We start from the raw sequence: 25457 nt of genomic DNA on the forward strand, positions 1-25457 counted from the left end.
GGGTGGCAAGGCCCCCAATCAATCTAGGTGTGGGAGCTCTCCCTTTGTGAAAACCTATGTGAAAGTAGGGGGAGGATATCCTCAGAAGTTTTCCATCTTAAGATTCGAAATTGGGTAAGGAACCTTTAAGAGGTGTGTGGCTCTAAGTAACAAATGGAGTTGCCTAACAAAAGTGGATGAATTTTCCTACATGGTACGAAAGTGACTAACATATGATATGGCATTTATAACGTGCCTATACCCAAATGTTTCAAGGTGCAACGAGGCAAGGGAGGGAGAACAGAGGGAAGACGGATCCAATGAACTTACTAGGCCAGGTGACTTTAAGATCGCGCAAGTGCACGGGAAGGGGTGGGAGCAGTGCAGTACATGGGAACAACAGTAAAATAAATAGAATCAATAAAGCAATAAGTAAAAGTGCGGCCAGCTGGTGGCAAGTGCAAGGTTAAGTGCAGACATCGGGTATCAAGTGCTAGTAGGGAGCTGTAGGGATACAGAAACAGTCTCCAAGTGCGGGGGATGCCAGGGAGGCAGTGCAGGGGTGCAACTGGCGGGGGAGGGGACCTGGGCCCGAGATAAGAGGGTAGCCAGGTGACCAGTGCAGTACCAGCCAGGAGTTCAGCAGGGGAGAGGAGGAGAGAAAGCAGAAGCAAGGAGGAAGGTTTAGAGGTGCTTCCGGAACCAGAAATGGTTCTCCTCACGTTTCAGGGAAGCAGGGTGGCTGTTCCAGAGGGAGGCCCCAGCAGAAGAAAGATCTACCACCAACTCCTTGCGAGTTGGTGGCGGATGAGCAAAGAGCTTGAGAAGGAAGATATTTAGGAAGAGAGAGTTGAAGGTATTGAGGACCCAGGCCCCAGAAGGCCTTGTGGACAATGCAGAGGGTTTTGAACTTAATCCCCGCAGCCACTGGGAGCCAGTGCAGGGATTTCAGTCCTGGAGAGATACGATCCCTGGGCTTGAGGCCAAGGACAAGTTTTGAAGTCCTGTTCTGGATGAGTTGCAGAGGGCGAAGAGTAGAAGCAGGCAGATTTAGAAAGAGGCTGTTGCAGTAGTCCAACCTAGAGAGAACCAGATCTCTGGAGAAAGTAAGTTGCTGGGGGAAGGAGAGGAAAGGAAGAATACCTCTGAGGCGGTGCAGCTGGTAGTGTGACTTCGTAGAGACATCAGAGATATGAGGAGGGAGAGTGTGGATGTATTTAAAGGGGGTCAAATCTAGTTAATAGACAGTCAAAATATAGACTGAAGTTAAAATATGAAAACCTAGAAAATAAAATGGTCAAAGTCGAGGCGGTTTCCAATCTTTCAGGAAATCCATGATTCTTAATTATGTATTGATTTAATTATACATTCTTAGAACAAGACTTTGATATATGTTGCAAACATAATATAAAGGAATGCTGTATACTTACCTTCGGAGTATCACAAAACAAATCATCTAACTGTACAGGGACAGTGCAGTACTGTCCCGTCCTTGCATTTGGTGCGGGGCATGCAAGGAGAGTCGTCTCAGTGGCACTTCTGGGGGTGAGCCCTGGCCAGTTTAAAGCCCTGGGTGTCGGGGAGACCTACGGAGCCCTGGTGGAAGGAGGGGAAGGGGGCGAAGAAAAGAGGGGCGGCCATTTTCTTTTAATGAAGTATCGGTGCGCAGGAGGCGCGTAACAGACTCTTATACAGCCCTGCCGGCCAGCATTGTCGCCATGTGCATGTGGGCATCATTTTGCAGACTGTAAACTATGCTCATAAGTGCAGGCCATAGACGTCAACAAGGCACTGCCCCTGGCCCGTGTTCCTGTCCTCAGACTATTGCGTGGGGGCATGGGGGGGAAGTCCTGGCGGGTGGTTAATTGGGCAGAGAGTCCGTACACAAAATGATGACCACTGTGGATGCATCAATTATTAAGAGGGTTGGACTTGTGGGGAGTAGGTCGCGTTCACCCCCCCCCCCCCACCCCCACCACCACCACCCGGTTTAGCGATGCTAGCGGATGGAGGCGAGGGCGCGTTTCAGAATATGAAACATTGATGGATTTGTGTTGTTATTCATGCCAAAGTGCCTACCTGGGGTGCTGGAGTCCAGCGGGGCCCGAACAAAAGGCTTCCGAGCTCTGAGGTGACCTTTCCAGACAGCAGGGAGGCGGGACGAGGGCCGAGGATGGCGCGGGATGATGGAGGAGGTTGGGGCGCCTGTGTGAAAAGCGAGAACGCGTTGTAGGGCTCTGGCAGGAGGAAGGCTTTGCTTGAGATGCGACTGACACCGCCCCAGCCACGCCACACTTTAGGGAAACCACACTTGATGGCTTGTGATGCCGAAAGTCGCTTTCCATATCCGCGTGAGCACGGCCTTTCTACTGCGTTCATACGGCTCTGGACATCCGTCCATCCATCTCATCCATCCATCCATCCACCCATCCATCCCTTCCTCCCGAATCTCCTCCCCTTTAGCCTCTGTTCATTTTTTCCTGTGAAGAAGAATGCGAGGAGAGGTTCTGGCTCACTGGGCCCCAGCCAGCTTGTAAGCTATTGCTATTGAGTCCTAACCTTCATGGTCGCTGGTCTCTGACGAGGTGCCTCGAGGTCTTCTATTAGAGTAGCGGCATTTTCTCGTGTTTTGAGGTAGGTTCAGTTAAATGCTACCCTTTAACCCAGGGCAAGCACAATAACGCACCCGCCTGTTTACATAAACTGGGCTGTCGTCGTACAGTGATCCGTGGCCATATCGGCCATATATATAGCGCGCATCGCAAACCGGTGTGTAACTTGGCGCTTCCGATGCTGTCATCCACTCCATCCAAACATATATGAGGAAAGTTTTCTTTGGCTCCGCTATCTTTTGGGCATTTACTATAGCTGCTCGTGTATTGTTTTAAACTGTCCTGTATCATGTATAATGCAAAGGGGTGTTAATTTCTGTAAAGAGTATTCGCAGTGACCAAGATTCAACCCCGGGCCGGTCGGGTGCGTGCTCACGTGTTCCCCCTGAGCATACAGATGCCCGCCCCTGCTAAATCACTGCTGTGCCTGCTCCAGTGCTCGACACGAGGCCCGCTTCATGATGCGTCCGTGGGAACCTTTGGGCAAGGCACGGTTTAATCCGAGAGGATTATACGGCAACACCTGTCAACATTTGGTACACCCGCCACCACCACCTCTCCCGTGAGGCATTAGCGCGGCTGTAAACCTATTCCTAACGCCCTAGCTGCCACAGCCTCGACTCTTCAGAATAGTACACAATGACGCAGGAAACTTTTCAATGTTTTGGGAGCCAAACGATAAGGTGGCAAAGCGTCTCGCACTACGAATGAGCAGCAAGTCGTGCTAAGGGCCTGGCGTTTGGTCCATTAACTCTGCGGCTCAAAATGGTGGGGAGGCACGGCACTGCGGGCTTGGTAGCCCCGTGCTTGCTGGAGGTTAGGCGTTTCCCGGTACTCTGCGACCCCCATGGCTGTCCTACTTGGATAACGCGTTGGCGTTGTTTTGGTGCTGGGAGCCTGGTGAGGCCATGGCTCTGTCTGGTTCCAAGGCTCGTGGGTGCTGCAAGCGGCGTGTCTGTGGGCACAGAGTGGCAGCTCCCAAGCCCTTGGCACGGCTCCAGCTGCCCACCGCGGTTGTGCAATGCCTGTCAAGTTGGAAGTGGGATAAAATTCACGTATCTCACAGGTGACTCCATCTCCACAGACGCCACGCAATGCTCTGGGACCTCAGCCAGCCAGGGAACTAAATGCATTGGCCCTTCAGTGGCGAGAGGTGGGCCCCGTGGAGGAGGATGTGGGACGCAGTCGGAAGCCAAGCTGTGAAGTGGCCCTCTGCTATTTCGCATTCCCCAGGGGAAGCCAGAGTGCGTAATCCCTAGGCAAGCCCCTTGGGCCAGTCTAGTGGATCACTAGACATCAAGGAGGAGCGACTCAAGGATATGCAGTCTTTGTGTGTTCTTCTGTTTTCTTACTGTGGAGTCTGCACACGTAGACTCTCTCCTAGCTTGTTCTGCGTTTAGCCTTCCCCACTTGGGTGTGTCCGTGTCTTGTGTGCTCGGTTTGCACCAAGCAGTGTTCACCTACGAGGCTGGCTCTGCGTCCCTTCACTTCTCTGTATTAGGCTTTGTTGTCACCAAGCTGAACAGGTGGGGACTCTGGTGGGTTGTGCTTTCACCTAGTAGGCTCTCTATCCTGTGGGTTTATTGCCGGATTTGGTGAGATGGCTTTCACTGCAGACAATGGACATCTCCTCAAGATGGCCACCAGAAGCCTGCGAGGGGTACTAGCAAGCTACAAAGGATCCCTGAGGCCGCTGCGCCTCCAACAGAACGCACAGCAACATTTGCTTTAATTCACAATTTAAACGACTGTACCTGGGCTAACACCAAATGATGAGAAACCCAATTTAGCACCCCAAGATGAGGAGTACCCAACAATAACCCCATGACTAGGAGAACTGAACTCCTTGCCAGAGCTTGCGGAGAAGTTAACCACACACCAAATTGGCAAAATAATCCGAACAATCGCCCAAGGGCAGGGGAACAGAACCACCACCCAAGGGTGAACCCAGCCGATAATTCGGTGATGAGCACACCCCCCACCCCTCCGACCTCATCCGTCCCTTAACCCAGTGATGAGGAGCATGCTGTAGGACCCTGATGCTCGCACAGGAATCCAGGAGCGCGCATCAGGGCCGCAGCTGCTCGCCATAATTACATGGGATATTTATAGCAATGTTCCCGGAGACTTCATCCTGCGCAGGGAAAGCACTGATCCTGCCCAGAGATTCTGCGATTGGGGGGGGGGCGTCTCTGACATACTTACCGGTGTGCTGGAGGGGCGCGTGACATACTGCAGATATATTAGACCGGAGGCGGGGCTGCAAAGACCAGGTGATGGGAACACTGCAGGTGAAATGGAGGAGGGGGATTCATCGGGTGAACCATATGATACATGATTTCCCTCCCTTTCCGGACCGGAGAAGGGCGAACGCCTCCTGTGGCTCTCCATGGACCTTGATGCTTGTGACTTTGCACCCAGGTTGTCCACCCGCGCCCCCCTTCTACTTTAAAAACAAAAAAAAACAGGATTGGATAGATTTTGCTCTCAGTAGTTTTCTCAAAGAGTGAAACGGGGTATTCGGCCTCGACTCTCTGCAGACCTATAGACCGTGCAAATGAGTGGCGTACCGGCCACTTTTACTCCCTAAAAATAAACAATGACGCCCTAAAAAATTAACAGATACTCCCAACGAAATATTAGGGATTTAAAATACCAACCCCCTCAAAAAAAAAAGTATGCATTGAAACTTGTCCTCTGTTTCCACTCACAGAGCCCCACATGCATGTGTGGTTCTACAATTACATGCTGATGTGAAATGTACTCAAGTAAACGTGCATCTTTTAATTTGCATGAGTTATTCGGTACTGCAAAGTGTAAATTGTAAAACGATACGTGTTTAAGGGTTAACATATTTTTACTCATCTAAAATATACCCTCATTTGAGAATCGGAAACGGGCATTAAAATTGTCCCTCTTCTGTATCCTATCTGTAGCCGTGGGTGCAGAGGCGTTACTAGGGATGGGGCTTAGGGGGCTATAGCCCGGGTCTGTTGGTTGCAGCCCCAGATAGAAGCTCAGGGGCTGCAACCAAAAGGCTAGCTAGCCCCAGGTCTCGACAGTCCTGACATTAGTGTAGCCCCAGGTTTTTTCCAGACCTAGCAACACCCCTGCGTGGGTGGAAGACCGGCATTTTGCCTGCTTCTTGCTTGCAGCCCCCATCAAGAATTGGGGGGGTCATGATCTACTGATCATGGCATCTAAGGACGCTGCCTGGAAACCCTAGATTTAACCACACACCCTTGAATCAAGACCACCAGGCCTGCAGCTGCTGTCAATGAGCTGCCGACTATAGGCATCCAACCACAGGAGGTCTCTGACGCGATTCGCGGCCTACTGAACCCATTTAATTTATTACAATTTATTTGGAACAAACTTTGACCTCAGAAGTGGCCGAGCAGTGCTCAGCCTTCTCTTAAAATAATAACAGCATCATTGACTGATCTATATATGCTTCTAAAAGTGAACATTTGTGTGTTTGTTTGTGGCTTGGCAAAGAGTTGTTCCCCATACAATTCCGCACCATTGCACCAATCTGAACCACATTTTACACAGCCTCCAGTTATAATCCTGCAGATACTACTGGCTACATGACATATGGAGACCTCACCCCTCTCCCCGGGTTTCAGCACCTTCACACATGAGACGGTTGCCTGAAATCAGCAAAACATCAATGTGGTCGTAGAAGGACCGGTCCTTAAACCTAGAATGCACGGTTTCTGGGACATTTTCACCACAATCAACTGCCCCATGCCAGGGTGAGGCAACAGGTGGGGAGGGAGCACAGTAGGTCTCAGTATGCAGCAGCACACAAACTCTCGCCCCCCCCCCCAAAGTCTGCTCCAGGGTATGTCAACCAGCCACAGATGCCCATTCTCAGTGCAGTTTACTTCGGAGTGCAAAGCACATCAAGCGATAAACAAATCGGAACAGCGACCTACAGGATCATTGATTTTCTGAACAACAATTTCTGAGAGTGTTGTCTTGTCTATCCACAGAGCCTGTTCGAAGAACGGGTATTTTTTCAGTGTGTTATATATTTAAAAGAAATGAAAAATGCATAATACATAAAAAACACAAAATCCTGTGCCAAGGAAATAGAGCAGAGATCTTATAAAAGAAAATAAAGTAGACTTAGCACCCTGATTGACGTGGAAGAATTTGAAGAGATGTTAGAGTGAATCCTTTAAATTCCCACAGAATCGTCTCCGAATAGGAGCAAACCACAGAGAACCTGGGTAGGAATTGCATGATCATGTTGGATGGATGATTGCCCTCGCTTCTCCTACTTCCAGAATGTCCAGACATGCTCTTTAGAGGCTACAAGTACACTGAAAATCTCTGACAAATACAGCTTCCATGCCAAGATGGTGTCCCCATATAATAAAGGTCACTGTCAAAAGGTGAGCCAGCGAAAGGGGGTAGGACTACGAAGGAGCGATGTGATCATGTTTCCTAAACTAACTTAATGTAGTGCGGCATAAAGCAAAGATCATCTTGATACCAGAGAAGCTCTGGATAGTCGAGAACAGAGGGTGCTGTCACGCTCCACGAGAGAGCACGCTACTGCTCGAAGCACTAACCATCCATGTGAGAGCATGCTAAGGCTTGGAGAACTCTTTGAAAGTTTGGTGGAGATGAAAATAATGTAATCTTTTTCATGTCATCACTTCCCCACTAAAACTCGGGACATCCTGTCCACTCTCCACTCTCTCCTCTTCCACTCCCTCTACCACTCCAGGCCCCTCTCCGGCCATCTCTCCTCCTCCTTTCTCCCTCTTCCCTGTGTTCACTCACAACAATGTTTCTAGACAAGTTCGATCTTTGAAGGTCTCGTCAAAGCAGGTGCTACCTGCTGCTCCAGAACCATCAAGGACCACATTGACACCCTCGCTCCAGCCATGGCTGATTTCTGCAATCACTGTTTTGCCACTGGAACCTTCTCTGGCCCCCTAAAGCACTCCCTTATACACCCCCCTTTTCAGGAAGCCCTCTGCTGAGCCTTCCTCTCAGGGCAAACTACCACCTGATCACGATCACTCCTTTCCTGGGCAAAGTCCTGGAAAAGCTGGCCATCTCCCAGCTTTCTCTCCATACTGAATCTTTTGGTTGTCTCCATGACCACCAGTCTGGCTTTAGAGCAGCCAGAAGCAAAGAAACCTCTCTCCTGAACAGCTGTGAAGACCTGCTCTCTAATCTCGACTCTTTCTGTCCTCATTCTCATTGGGCTATCCTCTGCTTTCCTCTATCCTCTGCTTTCACGTCATCCTGATCAATCAACTACGTGACAACCTGGGCATTACTCCGGCACTAGCATGGTTGACCTCCTTTCTCTCCTATCGACCCTCCCAGGTCGAACTTGGGTTCTTTCTCTTGCCTACCTTTCCATCTACATGTGGTGTTCCCCAGGGTTCTAACCTCTCACCCTGGCTCTTCAACCATTACTTGGTTCCTCTGGCCCACCTCAGCTCTACTTTCTGTTCTAATGGTGTGTTATGCGGGTGACACCCAGCTCTCCTTCAGGTTCCCCTTGGCCTCCTCTGATCTCTCACTCATTCCTGACTGTCTATTCTCAAGTCAGGAATGTTGTGCCTCCAACAATCTTGGCCTTAATGCCAGTAACACTGAGATTCATCTCATTGGGACCCCTGCTCCCGCTTTCCCTCTTGCACTCTAGCCACCCACCCTGCGCCCACCACCTGCACTTTCCTTTGAAGCAAAGAACCTTAATGTCATCTTCAACTCCACCCTCTCCTTCTCTCCTCACACCAGAGACATCTCTAAGAAGTCCCACTACCAGCTGCACCTCCTCAGATGTATTCTTCCTTTTCTCACTTTCCCCCAGAAGCTCGCTGTCTCCAGAGCTCTGGTCTTCTCTATGCTGGACTACTGCAACAGCCTCTTTCTAAATCTGCCTGCTTCTACTCTCCGCCCTCTGCAACTCATCCAAAACAGGACTGCGAGACTTGTCCTTGGCCTCAAGCCCAGGGATCCTCTCTCTCCAGGACTGACATCTTTGCACTGGCTCCCAGTGGCTATGAGGATTACGTTCAAAACCCTCTGCATTGGCCACAAGGCCTTCTGGGGCCGTGGACCACACTACATCCAACTCTTTCTTCCTAAGCATCTATGTTCTAGAGCCCTCTGCTCATCCACCCCCACCTCTCTGAGGGTCAGACCCTTCTCCAGGCAGAGCGTGGGGGGGATCTCTTGTCCTCTGCTGGGACCTCCCTCTGGAACAGCCTCCCTGCCTCTCTCAAACTTTAGCAGGACCACCTAAGGTTCCGGAAGCAACTCAAGACCTTCCATTTTGCTTCTGCTTTCTCTTGCTCTCCCCTGCTGACGATACTGTTTGCTGCACTAACTGGTTACCTGGCCACCCACTGCACCTCACAGGCACCAGGCTCCTGCCCAACCAGTAGCCCCTTGCACTGCCTACATGGCTCCCACCCACTTAGACACTTTATCTATAACCCCACAGTCCCATACAGTCGCCTGCCTCTCTGCACTTACTTGAGCCAACGCCCCGGCAGCACTTACCGTGTCTTGCCACTGCACATCCTTCTCTTCCCTCGCACTTTCATGATCTGAATGACACAAGGCCTAGTACCTGTTTGTTTTGTCCTCCCTCTGTCTACCCTTCCTTGTCTTGTCGCGCCTAGAAGCACGTGTACAGGCGTGTTATAAATGACTTCTATCATATCATGTATTGCAGCAGTTGCCATACTGCTTGTGTTTTTTTTCTGTTATATTTTTCTGAAGCATTCTGATCTTCAGCTGAGAGTTGGTGGTCAAGCTTATACAGGCTTGCAGTCATCCTCGGGCAGAACCAGGGGCGGACTGGCCTATAGTGAACTCTGGAGATTCCCTTTTTTTCCATAGGAGAAGGGTTGGGCTGGCTAAAAATGTGTAATATGGGGCCACTTTGAACATTATTTCCAGTGCCTCTTTTGGTTCCCAGTCCACCCGTGTGCAGAACTAGCAGTCAGTCGCACTTCTGAGGCCAGATGTATAGTTTTTTTTTTTTAATGTAATTGGGTTTTGGCTTGAAATTCAAACCTTTCAAAATAACAAATACCCTAGTAAAATTAAAAATACATTAGAAAAAACAGTTGGGATTATTACATAGCACAGAGAAAAGCGGTCATTTCGCAAGAACAGTTTCATCAAAGGAGAGAAAGCAAATCGAGGGCAGATCATTCCAGCGCTATGAGCTAGCAACCCTCTGCTTCCTTACACATGTCACTTTTGTCATCCTTCATTTTTTTCCTTTCGGATGAAATGATAAACTCGTCACCCATTGCCTGTTTGGATCTTTTATTTTTGTACATTTAATGGACCCAGTCTGCTTTTAAAAAGCAGCAGTACGGTGACTGTTGACCGACTTATTTTTTAAATAGGTAGTAACCCACATTTTTACTAAATAAAAAGGTCACTGCATTTGTAGGACGCACACCGCATACTGAAAGCCCCTCAAAACCTATGTACTCTCACATGTTTTGCTTCCTGCTTTGCTGAACTCGAGAAAGCATGTGGCTCTGAAGTTAGTTTAGATGAACACAGTTTTTCTCTGAAAACCCCAAATACTGAAGAGAATTATTCACACCAATATAGATCCTGAAGTGGATGGATTATGCACTGCGAGAAAAGTGTTGCCAAGGGATAGTAACGCACTCCAGCCTGGCAGAGGGTTGTATGACAAATGCCCATCCTACCCAGAAAGCAGGATGACCCCTGATTTTTGGGAGATGCCTATAGAGTAAGAGTGAAGGTTACTTATGATATGATATGATATGATATGGTATTTGTAACGCGCCTATACACGCGCCTATACACGCAAATCTTATTTGCAGAAGATTTTCTTTCTTGGAAAATCTATTGGTATGATGTAATGTTTCCTCCAGTATGTGATTGGCTATCTTACCTAGGGGAGGCTAACATACCCCATATATATATAACACATTTTGACCGTCCAACCATCTGAATACCGTAACGCAAGCATCCTTAAGCTTACTGCTACACTTTGGCTAAATCTTCAAATTGACCAGGCTGACTAAAGATTTGCTGATAATCCAGATCCAGTCCCTCTTATTGACGGCATCTTGCCTATAAGCGCTCTTCTGATCTTGGCCTGTATACTTGCTCCTGGCACCCCCACTAAGGACCATCCATAAACCTTCCCCTATAAAGTGGCCTATACTGCATGCCTTGAATTTGGGACAAGAAAGTAAGGGGCAAGTCTTGCCAACTTCCCTAGGCAACAGCACCCTCCATCCCCACATCACTGCCCCTGTGGGCTCCCTGCATGGTGGCTATGCATCCATCCTTGGCTTCCTCCACTCTAGCACTTAAACGGAGGCTCGTCCCTGGCTCCCCTTGGCACTGCCCTCCCTCAGTCCTACCAGCACTTGTCCGTTCCTTCCTCCTCTCCCCCACCCCCATCTACTGCACTTCTCTCTATTGAACTTGCACGGCTTAATGCCACAAAGCCTAATAGGACAACAATTGTATCTAATGCTCTTGTCAATGTTAATTAATCCCCTTGCTCCCTCCCCATTGTGCCATGTGCCACTTGGAAACACTATTCAGTTGTATAAGGGCCTAACAAATGCTCCATGAACAAAGAGGTATAAACCTTTCTGTAGATTTTCCCTCTTTATTGGGTGTCTCTTGTAGGGTATTGATATTTTGTTTCTATTGCGCTCATGCACAAGTGTTTCAGAGCGTGACAAGGCAAGGGGGGGAAGCGGGAGAACAAAACAACGATCTAGGCCCAGTGATATTGAGAATGTGCAAGTGCATGGAAGAGGGGGAGGGGAAAAGTGTAAGGAAGGGGGGAGAAGTGGAAAGTGCTGAGCAAAAGGAGAACAGATTAAATAATAATAAATAAATAAATTATAAAAGCAACAAAAGTGGTAGTGTAGCCAGCAAGTGGCGAGGGCTGAGTTTAAGGCAGCAGACAGGATAGGACAGATAAGTGCAGGAAGACAAAAGGGCAGGGGGGACTGCATGGGTACAGATAAAAACCCCAGTGCAAGTGGTGGCCCGTAGGCAGTGCGGGAGGGTGGCATCATGAGTAGGAACCTGGGCCTGGAAGACAGAGGGTGGCCACGTACACAGTGCCAAGAGAGACCAGATCAACAGGGGAGAGGTGGGGCAAAGGCAGAAGCAAAGAGAAAGGTTTTGAGGTGCTTCCGGAACCAGAGATGGTTCTCCTCAAGTTTTAGAGTGGCAGGGAGGCTGATCCAGAGGGAGGCGTTTCTTTGAAAAACAACTGATCCTGAGGGAGTTGGAGGTAGAGGAGCGAAGAGCTCTAGAGGGGGGGTATTTGCAGAGGGATAGCTGAAGGTATTTTGGACCCAGGCCTCAGAAAGCCTTGTGGGCAATGCAGAGGGTTTTGAATTTAATCCTTGCATCCACTGGAAGCCAATTGAGAGATTTCAGAGCTGGAGGGATACGATCCCAGTGCTTTAGGCCAAGGACAAGTCTCGCAGTCCTGTTCTGGATTAGTTGCAGAGGGTGGAGAGTAGAGGCAGGTAGATTTGGAAGGATGCTGTTACAATAGTCCAACCTAGAGAGAACCAGAGTTTGGGAGACCATGAGCTTCTGGGGGAAGGAGAGGAAAGGCAGAGTACCTCTGAGGAGGTGCAGTAGGAAGTTTGACTTTTTAGAGACATCAGAGATGTGGGCAGAGAAGGAAAGCGTGGAATCCAAGATGACCCAGATGTTCTTAGCCTCGCAGGTGGTGGTAGGAGGAGGGCCAAGGGAGGCTGGCCAAACTGTGAGGGGAAAGGATGGTGAAGGTGTGCCGATGAGGAGGGTCTCAGTCTTGCTGGAATTCAGACAAAGATCATTTGTGGAACACCAATCTTGAATGGCAGTTAGGCAATCAGAGATGAGATCGGGAGAGGAGGTGGCAGAGGGCAGCCTGAAAATGAGTTGAGTCGTCAGCGTAGCACTGGGAATTTGAGCAGAAAAAGGCAATGCAGTGGGTGAGAGGTGCCAGGTATTGGTTGAAAAGCCAGTGCGAGAGGTTAGATCCCTGGGGAACACCACAAGTAGAGAGGGAGCTAGATGTGTGGTTCATGGCTAACATTTTAATGTTGGGTTCAGTGTTGTGAATAGTGATTTGAGAACCAAGCCTTGTGTCTGTTATGTATTTACTGATTTACATATTTAACCCTTTTATCATAAACTTGTTTATCAAATATAGAGATCTGTGATCATTGTTCTATTCCCGAAATGCTCTGTGATTTAATGCAAAGCAGACGGAAACACTCATTGGTGCCCTTTGTCCCTTTTCTTCTCTCATAGGAGTATTTTGAGAGAGTACAATAGGAGTGTACCAGACTGCCCACCTTGGAATGAAAATAATTAATATAAGTCTAGTGTTACCCCCAGTCTAACTACAAGTGCGTTGGTTCGAACACAACGCTGCAATACAGGGCTAGTGGTCAGTCGACCCTCAGACTGCTGCCGGCTCATCACATCACAGTGTGCCAGTACGGGCAGTTTGAAACTGCATTCAGGCAAGTCCTTCCCTAATAGCAGGTGACAGAAGAACCATTTACTTGGGCAGCAACAGCTGTGTTTTCCCCTTCGATTTCTTCTGTAAAGTGTAAAGTACTTGAATTACACTGTAATGAAAGCAGCTTGATTTGTTTAGCAACAATGCATTAATATTGAGGAGGGCTGTGTTGGGTGACATAGAGATGTAGTTTGGGAGTGACATGTGCCAGTCAGGGGGGTGTATTCTAGTGTTTCGCCCTGGACATGAAGTTGGGTAGAAACTGCCCTGCGCAGAGGCTATCAACTGTTTACTGAATTAGGAGCAGCTCTTGAGGCAGCAGCCTTCTCTTCCAGCTGTATTCAAAATAAAATTGAACATCAAGTGCAAAAGGTGTACAGTGGCCCGCAGTCTACACGCCGATCGTCTGCTAGGGCTACATTTAGTGCGACTGAAAGCCTGGGCGGCTCAGCGTGGCCCAGGTAGGTCACATGGGGCTGGGTATAGGAAGACCCGGATGAAGCCGTTTGGAAGAATGGACTGTGCCCATACACACACAATGGATAGAAAACCATAACCGAGACGCACCCCTCCTCCCCATATACTCCGTCAGCATGTATAATGTGCCCAAGATCAACCCCGTGAGAGATCGCTGACCATAGAGTAGCAGACGGAAGCTGCCACCAGCAGCAAATGCCCACCCCCTGAGAGCCGTCCTGCTGAGGCTAGGCGGCCTATCGCTGCCCTAACTGGCATCCAGATATGTAATTTCACATAATGTTTTCGTGTCCATCTTGTATGGCGTTTCTATAACGTACCTACACCCATTTCATCAACTCGCCTTGCCACCCCTCACTGCCTGGGCGCTGTGCGTGTTGAAGGCTTTCTGTTTGCCTCTTTAATTACCGACAGTGGCGGGATAAGCCGCCGTTGACCTGGCCGTGGCACCTGGGAGAAGGATCTTTTAAGACCCGGAGAACAGCTGGCGTACAGACACCCCCGGATAATCCTTATTACACGAGGCCGCGTGGGTCTGGTTCTGCTCAGCGGGGAGCTGCTGCTGTGCGGGCGACCACAGTTTACCCTTCATTAGGGGGGGCCAGACTTTCAAAATAAAAAACCGGGACTGTCGGACGGAGAAGTAGGACTGAAAACAACACCCATCAATAATCACCCCCCCCCACCGAAAGCCCCCACATCGTGATCCCACAGTAGTTTTAGCATTTCCTCATTATAACCAAATGGTGCGATTTATACTGTAAATATAAGCATGTTATTTCTAAAGGAACCTGCTCCGATTGATATTGGAGGGATTTCCATGTTGCAAAATGGTCCATGTTGCGAAGTACGTGGTCTCTGTCGCAATGGGTTAATGCATGTGGCTGGTATCTCCAAGGTTGAGGGTAGCAGCCCACAGAGATCTTTTGAGATGGACTGCAACATTCGGCTCCTAAAATATGTATTCCGCTGCCGATTGTGAAATGGTAATAATTTCCTGCAGTTAGCTGGGATTGTGGCAGTGCTCACCCTCCCTTAACAAAAACCGGGACAGGGTTTTAAAATAAAAAATAATCTCGGGGCGGGATACAGAGGGTCAAATTCCACGATGGACCCGGAAAAACCAGGACTTTTGGTCACCCTACCCTTTCTACAGGAGGAATAAGTGTGTGGGGACCGCTAGACCTAGTTTTTTTTTTATTCTATGGAAAGGTCTCTCATGCAGTGAGCTGGTGCTATGTGGGGCCAGCTGATCTGCTATTCAGGCTCTTCGTCATACTAGTGGGGCATGGGAACCTAAAATCTGCCTTCTAGGGTGCCTCCTGGTGGAGCAGGACATTTCTGCGCTGTCAGTTTGGCACGGGCCACTTTGGCGCAGACTTTTGGCCGCAAGGCCCGTTTTGGCACGCACAGTTTGGCGTGACCAGTTGGGCGTGACATTGTCATTATTTTAATCAAATAAGAAAATGAAGCATTACTGCTGCCTTGAACCCGGGCCAGCTGAATTGCAAGAGCAAAGATATAACCACAAGGCCGTAGATATCTTAATGTGTTTATAAGCACAAGATGTATATATCAACCTACCTCGTGTTTCGGAAAAAGGCAAGCAAAGCATCCAGATTGACTTGGGTTAATATATAACTTGTGCACATGAAACGCTATGATCCCTATGGCCTTGTGGTTAATGCTTCTGTCTATCAGTACTGCAGGCCTGGGTTCACGACTGACCAATGCTTTACAGTTTTTTTAAAATTACATTTTGGGTATTGTACCACACAAACATGCTGGTGTCAAAAGATCTCTGCGCCCAACTAGTCACGCCAAAATGGATCTTGCGGCATAACTTCTGCGCCAAAGCGGCTTCTGCCGAGCTGGCCGTGCCGAAATGGGGTGTACCGCTATCCTGGATACCTGTGTCTCCTGACACCTACCTCTGCTATGGGGGTAAACCTACTTTAATAATTGTTGGGAGATTTCTGAAACCCAGATCCTTAATCCGGACTCTGTTGGCGGAGTGGGCTCATAGGCTGACCATAGTATCGGGGATGGCCTGTGCCCTCCAACACCCGGTATTTCACTCTGTGCTGCTGGGCTGTGGGCATCAGCCCGTTGGTTGTTGCTATAGGAAACCGGCCACTTGTAGCTGGCTGCTGCTATGGTAGGGAGCCCAGGAGCATGCAGAGGAGACGGGGGTAGCTTTCCCGACTTAACATGTGGCAGATCTATTGGTATCAGCTGGGGGAGAACGCTAGGTGCTCTGTAGTCACTGTGCTGCTGGTGAGGCGGTGAAGGTTGTACTTCCAAACATCCATGCTTGGGGTGACCTCGGTAGCATGGGATGTCTGCGGGTGTGAGACAGAATCTAGCACTCGCCAGGCTGCCATACTCGAGACTGGCTCTCGCTTCACAGGACAGCCTTCAATCGCCCATGTGCTTACCTGTATCTCCATGCTGAAAGCTTACCGCCTGCACCATCTTGCTTCTCCTTAAGGAACATGACTGTTCCCATCATATACCCCCCACCTTCCTCCAATTCCTCCAGTGTACACTTCTTCAGATTCTCGAGGCTCTTGAGAGGTGTGGTTCAAAGACTGCATCCTTTAGGTTGACCAAGCCCTTCGTTGGCGAGAGCTGTGCATGTTGTTGTAAATGCAGCCTCCACGGCTGGAAAGAATACTCTCTACAGGTAGCATCTGGAACTACATGGGAGGCCTTGTGATCTATGCAGATCTTGTGCCCTGGAGGCTCCTGAGCTGGACAGACCACTCCAGATGAGACCTCACCAGTGATGTGTCCTGTGGCACCGCAACCTCTGCATCTCTAATAGACAACCCTGATGCTCTGCTCCACAGCGTTAGATCTGTTCTGCATATAACCCAATGCCATTGGTTACCTACTTTGACGCTGACTATCAAAATCCTCAAGCACCCCGTGCGGCTTGGTGGCCCAGCATCCTTCGAGATTCGAAAGATTTGACCCATTACGGACTCGCCAGTCTTTTTCGGCTCTGAAATAGTTTCTTCTTTCTTTTGGAGTTGATGCCCATGTGTGATTGCTCTGGGGGCATTTAAATAGAGTTGCATCCCCAATGAAGCCCACATTGACTCTGTGCCCCCTAGGGCTGGCGTTTGGTCCCCACAGTGTAGAGCTGAAAGAGAGAATGACGTTCATCATACGACGAGCAGCTCTAGGCGTTGAGACAGGTAGAATCTAGCTGATAATGCCCCGGTGTTGGACACCCTTGTAAGAGGCCTGTAGAATTGTTTTGGGGTACATCCCCACTCTTGAACTCACCCTAGTGGTACCACATTTTCTCGGAACGCCATTATACCTGCTGTAGTGTTATCCTGGTGTGAACTGGAGGACATATCCTCTCCATAGTGGCATTGCTTGTAATGTACATTGATTTTTCTGGCTCTGTTCTTCAGGTACTGTTCCATGTTGCATTGTTGATCACGTGCTGCTTTGACAGTCTCCTTGCTCTTGGTAATGACCAGCTTTTACCCCTGTTCCTCTTTTGCAGTATCAGGTGCCTGGCGAGGAGACTCTATCATTTGACTTTTCTGAAAATGACCTCTTGCAGCTGGATAGCGGTGACTTCGACTCCTCCAGCTACTTCGATGAGCTGCCGTGGGGCAGCGCGCGCCCTGGCACCAGGTCCAGCCTCTTCAACACAGATGACTCTGAGCTTCTCCAAGTAAGTCTGCACTCACAGCGCTCACACTAGCCAGGCTGCTCAGTGCAAAGCTTGGTGGATCCTTCCTACCACCCCCCGTCAATATGAGGAGTACTGTAGGCTCTATACGCCAATATTCAAATGACGTCCAGGCGCTTGATATGGTTACACAGAAGTGAACGTGTTACAGGCAAGTGTTAGAGGCATGGTAAGAGTATTCGAGCATTACATGAAGCGAAGACATTGTAATACAGTTGCTGCTAATATACACATTATAACGCAGTTACAGGAAATATATACAGATTGTGATGTATTTACAAGGTTTGAGAATGTGCAGAATATACAATATATACACATGTGATGTACTAAGTCGGCATTTCAGATGGAGGGGGTAGAATCAGGTCGCGCAAAATCACCTGAATTGGCCATCAATTGCTGTTTCCACCCATCTCTTGGTGCCTGCCAAGAAATTAAGCAAGAGGTATGGATGCATGGGGCTTATTGGGTTGGGGTTCGGGGCTGGGGTACTTGCTGGTCCAAAATCCGCTCCACTTGCCTCTCCTTGGTTTCTGTTTGCCTTGTCCATTCAAGAGGAGGCAGACGGACACTGGAGCATCAATAGGAAGAGTGAGGCCCAAAGTCTAGGATGAGCATGAACCAGGCTTTCATGTCCAGCGTCTGCACCACGAAGAGCATGGTAACCGCACCGCAGAGCGGATATGGGCCAGACAAGTTTTGCCACAGCCCACTCGGGGCAGTCCCAGTCCTATTCCTGCACTGCTCAACAATAATCTGAGTTCAATCCTTGGTGATCGCAGGCCATGGGTGCTCCATGGGTGCTCCGTGCCCGGATAGAACTGGCCCAGAGTAACTCCAAATGGGTTTGGTTTAGATGCAGAACAAACCACTTCCCCACTCGCTGAACAGGAGGATGTGGAAAAAGAACGCCATGCACCACTCTTGTTGAGTTGACCTTCACCTGAGACCAGCGACGAACTGACCAATGGGGAAGACCATGATTCAGCAATTTGCTGGTGCCTTTAGCCGGTAGCAGGGAAGTAGCACAGTCTAAAGAGGACAACTAATGGTGCACTGGAAAATAAGTCCTGGAAGTGTACCTTTGAGCAGAGGGTGTTTCAAATGGACGGGCAAAGGTATTGCACCCAAATTGACTTGGGTGTATGCAGTGCACATGCCTGATGTTTTCTAAGGAGAATGTCAGGCTTATCGGTACAGCTGGTCTGTTTGGCGACTCTTAATTCAATGAGAAAAAAATAAGGTTTTTCTTCCATGTTAATTTAATGGATCTGAACAATGGGTGTGGGGTAGTGGGCACCTATACCCCCTAGTTGTTAATTTCTTATGGTCGCAGTTCACTGGATTGATGGTAAGCCAAAAAAAAACATCAAAATCAATGTAAAATACAAGAAGAAAAGATCCAGGACTCTGCGCCTGATTTTATGAATACACGTTTTAATGATTAGCCCTTAAGTTAATGACACGTGTTTCGGCCTTCCTCAGCCTTTCTCAAATCAGGGCTGTCGTATGTCACAAAGTAATACACAACAAATGTAAAAGAAAGTGCCCCTCCTCAATGGGGGTCACTTAATGTCAAGTGTGTAGGTCCTTCTCTCATGTACTTGAGGTATTGGTGAGGTACCTTGATCAAAGATATAATAATGCTCCTGTCATCCGCGTTGGCTTGCTCCGGGTATCTAACCCGGATCAAGGTACCTCACCAATAACTCAAGTACATGAGAGAAGGACCTACACACTTGACATTAAGTGACCCCCATTGAGGAGGGGCACTTTCTTCTACACTTGTTGTGTATTACTTTGTGACATAACACAGCCCTGATTTGAGAAAGGCCGAGGAAGGCCAAAACATGTGTCATTAACTTAAGGGCTAATCATTAAAACGTGTATTCATAAAATCGGGCGCAGAGTCCTGGATCTTTTCTTCTTGTATTTTACAATCTTTTCTAAGGAGGTTCCGGGCAGTCCTTCACTGGGAGCATTTTTTTAAACTATGGATTGAAAAGTGCATTTTCCAGCATGCGTTTCAGAAATATTGGAGAAACAAACCATACAATTTGCAATCGGTTCTGCATTGGAATACATAAAAAATAAAAATAAAAAATAAAACAATCCATTTTAGGTCAGCAACAGCAAGCTGGAGCATTTTCAGATGCATTTTCATACTGGCTGTGTGCAATATTTTCCAGCATGCCGCTGTAGGGACATGATTAAATGGTAGCTTCGTCCAATATATGCCACTATTGTCACTGTAAAAGACTTTTCATGCTGGCTAGGCTCAATATGTTCATGTAATGGCTTTGTAAGAGCAGATTTTAATGTTCACTACAAGCACCTTATGGAGGTATTGCCACCGCAAAACATAATCATGATGTCTGTAACCATTATTCAAGGTTCAAAATTGAGATTCAATGAAAAGGAGCTAAAACCAGCTCCTGGTTGTCGGGCATCACGCAGTAGGCAGGGGCTACCGCATGAGAGTCACCAGAGATGATCCTTTAACATTATGTCCATTTTGTATGAACCATTGTGTTCAAATGTGTACTAGATGCCTTCTAATTGTTCTTTATCACCATTACCAAACACTCAAAGTTTATGTCACATTTGCATGTTTTCGAGGCACCAGTTGGCGCTAGGAGGCAAAAGTAGCTCCTGGTAGCTGTTGGTTTCAATTTAACCAGGCTCTACTATGCTAGAAGCAGGGGCTAAATAGCTCCCAAGTCCCCTCAATTTTGAACCTTGTTATTTGTTGGCAAGCTGATGTAAATATTGTCTTTCTGGATGTGTCTAATTTATGTAAGCATGTTACAATAGGAACACATGTTCCTACTGCCTTTGCCAAATACAAGGCAGGATTCGAATTGTAAATTTCTTTTGATGTGGGAATTGCCCAGCATATACCTGCATGTCACTAAATACATGCATTTTCATGCTGGGCTATGCTCAACATATGTCAGTCTTTCCCCTGTAAGAACTCATTTAATGATGTCTCTGCCGAGAATATAACATCATAGCACTGTAAGAACACGTTTTCATGCAGACGTTGCCCAATACACGCCTGCATGGCCCTATGGAAAGTCTGTTTCAGCATTACCTTGTTAAGTGCATGTTTGTGCTGCTGGTGCCCTCACTAACCCTGCTTTCCGTATGGCCCTGCACCATTGAGAGGGTGAAGATTCGCTCATTCTGTACTTTGGGTTGAAATTTTCAGTGCTTTTCAAGCACAATAAGGCAAATGCATTCCTTTTACTGATATTTAGATCTCCATGGCACCCTGCACATTTCTGCAGGGTTGTTTTATAATGACCCCGGCCCTGGTGCATGCACGACCCTGTGTAGGGTATCAATTTGCATTATGGTGCAAATAAAAGGCACTTGCTTCATAATGCAAATGTGTGAGGAGTTTTCTGGGACTCAGAGGGTTCTGAAAATGGTAAGAACAGCACCCGTCTGCCCAGAACAAAGCAGTCTGCGCTGCCAAAATGTCCTATGTATTGCTAATAGGCCATACCTGTGGCAGTGTGCATTACACATGACTCATGAGTACAAGTAATTAGTTGATTGTCCTGCAGACCGAAGGCAAGCTATGAAGAGGCGGGCAATGAAGAGGCAGGCAGATATTGAAGTCTTTAATGACAACAAGCTTGTTATAATTAATATAATGTAGTGCAATCAAGTCTGTGAAAATCTGCCAAATTGTGAGGCTGTCCAAGGTTGTCCTCAAACAATAAACACATGGAAAGGGAATGTCACTGGCACGGGGTGTTTATTTACATTAAACTTTCAGTTGTTGCTTTCCAAGGGAAAGCAATGAGTTAGGCTGCCTACAAATGCTTAAAGTCCAGAGAACCCTGTCCCTTCTTTGGTTAGTAATCGTCACCAGATGGCTCCATGCCACAGAAGCACACTTTTCAACTTCTTTACTTTCCTTTTGCAAGTTGTTGGTATCCGGTGGTCAACTCCAGTTTGCTCAATTTAAATGAACTAAGACTAAAACTCCCAAAATGGATTACTTTGATTAAAGATGCTCGGTGCTGGACACTGGGTGAGATGGTGTCCTCTGGTGACCTGCGAACAGGGGGATTTCGTATCAAGGTGTTGGTTTTTTAAATCGCCAGGAGTGACCTGTCCCAAGTCCCGGCTACGGATGCCTGCAAGCTGTTTCTGTAAGGCACATTTGGTCTATTGCCTGCCTCCTCCCCCGCCGGCAGTGTGCTTCATGTCTCCTTCCGGGCCAACCGGGCAGAACAAAAGGAAGACCAAACGTGCAGCCCCAGAGCGGCCCGCACACCAGACGTAGAACTCCATTTCACTAATTGGGCTTTACCTGTTAGCCATGGGGTTCCTTGAGACTTTTCATGTGGAGTTCTGATTAATTTGTTTGGGACACCCCTTTGCAGGCAGCACCTCAAAGCCTGGGGAATTACTTTTTTAAAACGCGTTTCTTTGTTATTAGCAGCGCCTTTTCCCATCTGTAAATGTTTGTGTTTGGAATTGTGATGGAATATTTCAGACCCAAAACGTACACACATCTGCAGTTTCCTACAAAATACGTTCCTTGCTGTGAGACAGTGAAAGCGAGCAATAATACAACTTCTCTTTTAAAGCATAGTTTATATCTATTATATCTATTTATTTTTATTTATTAATTTAGATATAGAGTTCACAAGCCCATCGGCAGGAAGGCGCTAGTTACAGGGTTAGGCGACACTTTGGTTACTAGGGTCAGGTGACAGCTCAATCCAGCAGGGGACCCTGGGAGAATAGCAGTGTCTTAAGGTGTTTATGAAAGGCCCAGTGGGATTGCTCTGATCTCAGAGCTAGGGGTAAAGAGTTCCAGTTCTTGGTGACGGTGACCGGGAAGCTCTTCCTGACGGCTCTTGTTAGTCTGAGTCTTGGTGTGATATGTTGAGAGTAGGAGGAGCGAGTCGGTCTTGAGGATTGTGATTTCATGGGGTAGCGTTGGCTAGGCTTTTGTGGGTGATTGCCAGGGTTTTCAAAGTAATGCATTCACGTATTGGGAGCCAGTGAATGTTTCTGCTGGCCGCTGAAGTATACTCTTGCCTAGTGATGTTTAGAGCCGCTTGAAGTGCATTGTTCTGCATGACTTAGAGTTTGTTGATGCTGCTTGTGGAGGTGCCTGCACATAGGGCATTGCAGTAGTCCAGTCTGGACCCAATAAGCGCACAGGCGATGGTGAGGCAGCTGTCGATGGAGAGGAAAGTTCTGCTGGCGTTAATTAGCTTGGTGGTGTGTGCCGCCGAGGATGCAATAGCACTGACTTGCCGTGTTAGCGTCAAGGACGTATGTAGGTAAGCACCTAAGGTTTTCACGATGCTGGATACTGGTATAGTGATGCTGTCTATGGTGAATGCACTATACGGCTGGTGTAGCTTTTTCAGAATTACTTGGGAGCCGACTGGGAGAATTTTATTTTTGTCATCATTGGGGCAGAGGAGATGAGCGGCCATCCAGGCTTGAGAAGTTTGATACACTGTGTGCAGTGTGTCAGAGTCGGCGGTATAGTTTCCAGTTAGGGGTAGAAGTATCTGTGTGTCATCCACGTAGTTGGTGTATGAGATGCCCAGGAGGAAAAAGAGATTTGGTGAAAATGTTGTAAAGGGTGAGGATACGCATGAGCCATGGGGCACTCAGCAGGTGACTGGAAATGGGGGTGGGGGGCTGAGGGGTTGGGGACCAGAGGCATTTTCAGCGAAGACTCTCACATCTGTGTCAGCCAAGAAAGAAGTTACCCAGGCAATACCTTGAGGCGAGAGTTAGCCGCTGAGGCAAGATGTTGACCAAGATTTGGTGGTCCACAACGTCTAAGGCTGCAGATGGGTCCAGCTGAAGTAGGAGTGCTGGTTTACCTGCGTGTTTGATTTCATCAAATTGATTTATTCGATCCAGAAGGGCTGATTTTGTTGCCATGGCCAGGGTGGAATCCAGATTGACACACTACTAGGTTGCTATTGGATTCAAGGTATAGCTGGAACCGGAGGTAAGCTGCAGGGTCCAGGATCTTTAAGAGGAAGGGGACGGTGGTAATCGGGCAGTAGTTGGTGGGCATGGGAGGGTCTAAAGTGTTTTTTTTTTTCAGGAGCAGAGTATCGAGACTTCCTTCAGACTAGAAGGCACTGAGCAGGCGGCGAAAGAGGCCTAGTCATTGGCTGGCTATTGGATAAAAACCAACCCCAAGTTGGACCAAGACTAGGACTACTGTATATACTGTAAATACCATTCTAATGCTTAATGGTACAATCTTACTCTGACTGTATATATTGTATATTAACTCTAAAATGTATAACTGTAAATTCTATATATATTGTATATGTGTAACCTGTCCTTAAGCGCCCATTTACTCCTGGGTCCGGAGCGCTATATAAATAAATAAACAAACAAAACAAAAACAAACAAACATTGGCGCAATCCTTGATGACAGGTTTGAGGCCTTTCATAATCGGGGTGACCTCCGCTTCCAAGACTGGATTGAAGTGGAATTGGGGAGGGTCTTGCAGAGTGTGCAGGAGAGTGGTGTTAACTGGAATGTATTTGTTTTTGTTGGATTTGTTTCTGGAGAGTGCTGATTTTATCCAGTAGAGCGTTTTGAATGTTAGTATACCAGGGAACATCCTTGATGTTGTAGAAGGGTGAAGAAGTAGGGGATGCAAGCTCACGCAGAATCTCGAAGCGCTCAAAGTGCTAGATTTGGCATTGGATATTCTGGTGGTGTAGGTGGAGCATTTAGCCTGTAGAATGGCCTGTTTATATTCCTTCGCTATGGCGGAGAAACAGGCTTTGTTCGAATCGGAAGTGGTTTTCCTCCATTTGGATTCAGTCTCGTGTTTTTTGAGCAGAGGGTACGGATGTCAGCGGTGAACCACGTATTAAGGTTTAAGAAGCGCTTGGATTTGCTTAGGACAAGGGGTCTGATGGTGTCGACTGCCCGAGTGATAGTTTGGTTGTAAATGTCAACCAGGAAGGCAGGATCATTGTGTGGGGTCTGAATGGATTGCAATTCACCCAGCATAGGCATGATGTGGTCTTTAGATAGATTGCATGAACCCTGGGCTAATATAGGGGGTAAAGGCGTGGTGTACGTTGCACTAGTGATGAAGGTGGATATGATGAAGAAGATTTTGTGAACCATCCAGAGGCGCAGGGTAGATTGGAGGTCCTAAGCCGTTCTTAGGACTGTTTAATACATGGGGTTTATTGGTTGGTGTGTGGCAAGTGGGGTTGCTCCGAGGGTGTTCTGCAGAGACCCATGTAGTGCTGGATGCGTGGGCTTGGTTAGGGCCAGGCAGGTTGGGTTGGCCAGATGTGACAGGGATGGACACAGTGGGGCTGGGCATGCAGTTCGGGGCGCAGTTCTCTGGGTTCGCGGTGGGGTTTAGCCGGATGGTTGACATGAAGGTGGAGCCATACGCTTGTGCATGAGTGGTCATGGTGGCGCCAACAGGAGCGAGGTTCAAGGAGGGCAATGCTGTAGAGCATGGTTGTCCAACTCCAGGCCTCGAGGACCGGAATCCTGACAGGTTTTCAGGATATCCCTCATGAATATTCAGGAGATAAAATGTGCATACATTTAGAATCATTGTAGGCCAATTTATCTCATTAATAGTAATGAAGGATATCCTGAAAATCCGACATGTTTCTGGCCCTCGAGGCCTGGAGTTAGACAACCATTCTGTAGAGGCTGGTGAGTTGAACATGGTAGTGAGTGCAGAGGTAGATTAAGAAGAGATGTGCACATGGTTGGAAGGTAGTTTGCCAGGAGCCCAAGGCTTTGGGTGCTTTGCTTTGGCAAATTCGTGTTTAGGCTGGGCAACAGGCCTGCGCGGTGAGGCAACTGTATGGCATGAGCCGTTAGGGTTACCTTTAGGGGAGCTACACGCGCAGGTGCGCCACCCTAGGGGATGATTCCTGTAGTTGAAGACAAGGATTCTGCTTTTATATGTATATTCAAATTTTCTTAACAAGTGAAGTTTGTGTGACAGTATTTCATCTTCACTACCTAAGTAAAGTGTGTGGTTTTTGGGAAATAATGTAATATCGCAGTGCACACCTGCAAAAATTGGGTGTTCGCAAAAGCTGTCAACATTTATACATCACAATATTGCTGACCAAACTTGGTGAGCATCTTAGA

At 48.0% G+C, this 25457-nt stretch overlaps 1 protein-coding gene across 2 annotated transcripts in view; it reads left to right on the plus strand.

The window, feature by feature from the left end:
- The window catches only part of PPARGC1B (PPARG coactivator 1 beta), a 203063-nt gene that overhangs the window by 90459 nt on the left and 87147 nt on the right, over positions 1-25457 (plus strand). For both annotated transcript variants that reach the window (XM_069651407.1, XM_069651408.1), the window contains exon 2: positions 17120-17293. In XM_069651407.1, coding sequence (XP_069507508.1) covers positions 17120-17293 — 174 coding nt within the window. The remainder of the gene's footprint in view (positions 1-17119; positions 17294-25457) is intronic.

The sequence above is a fragment of the Ambystoma mexicanum genome, chromosome 3p (genome assembly GCF_040938575.1).
Source record: "Ambystoma mexicanum isolate Mex_15411 chromosome 3p, UKY_AmexF1_1, whole genome shotgun sequence".
Lineage (NCBI taxonomy): Eukaryota > Metazoa > Chordata > Amphibia > Caudata > Ambystomatidae > Ambystoma > Ambystoma mexicanum.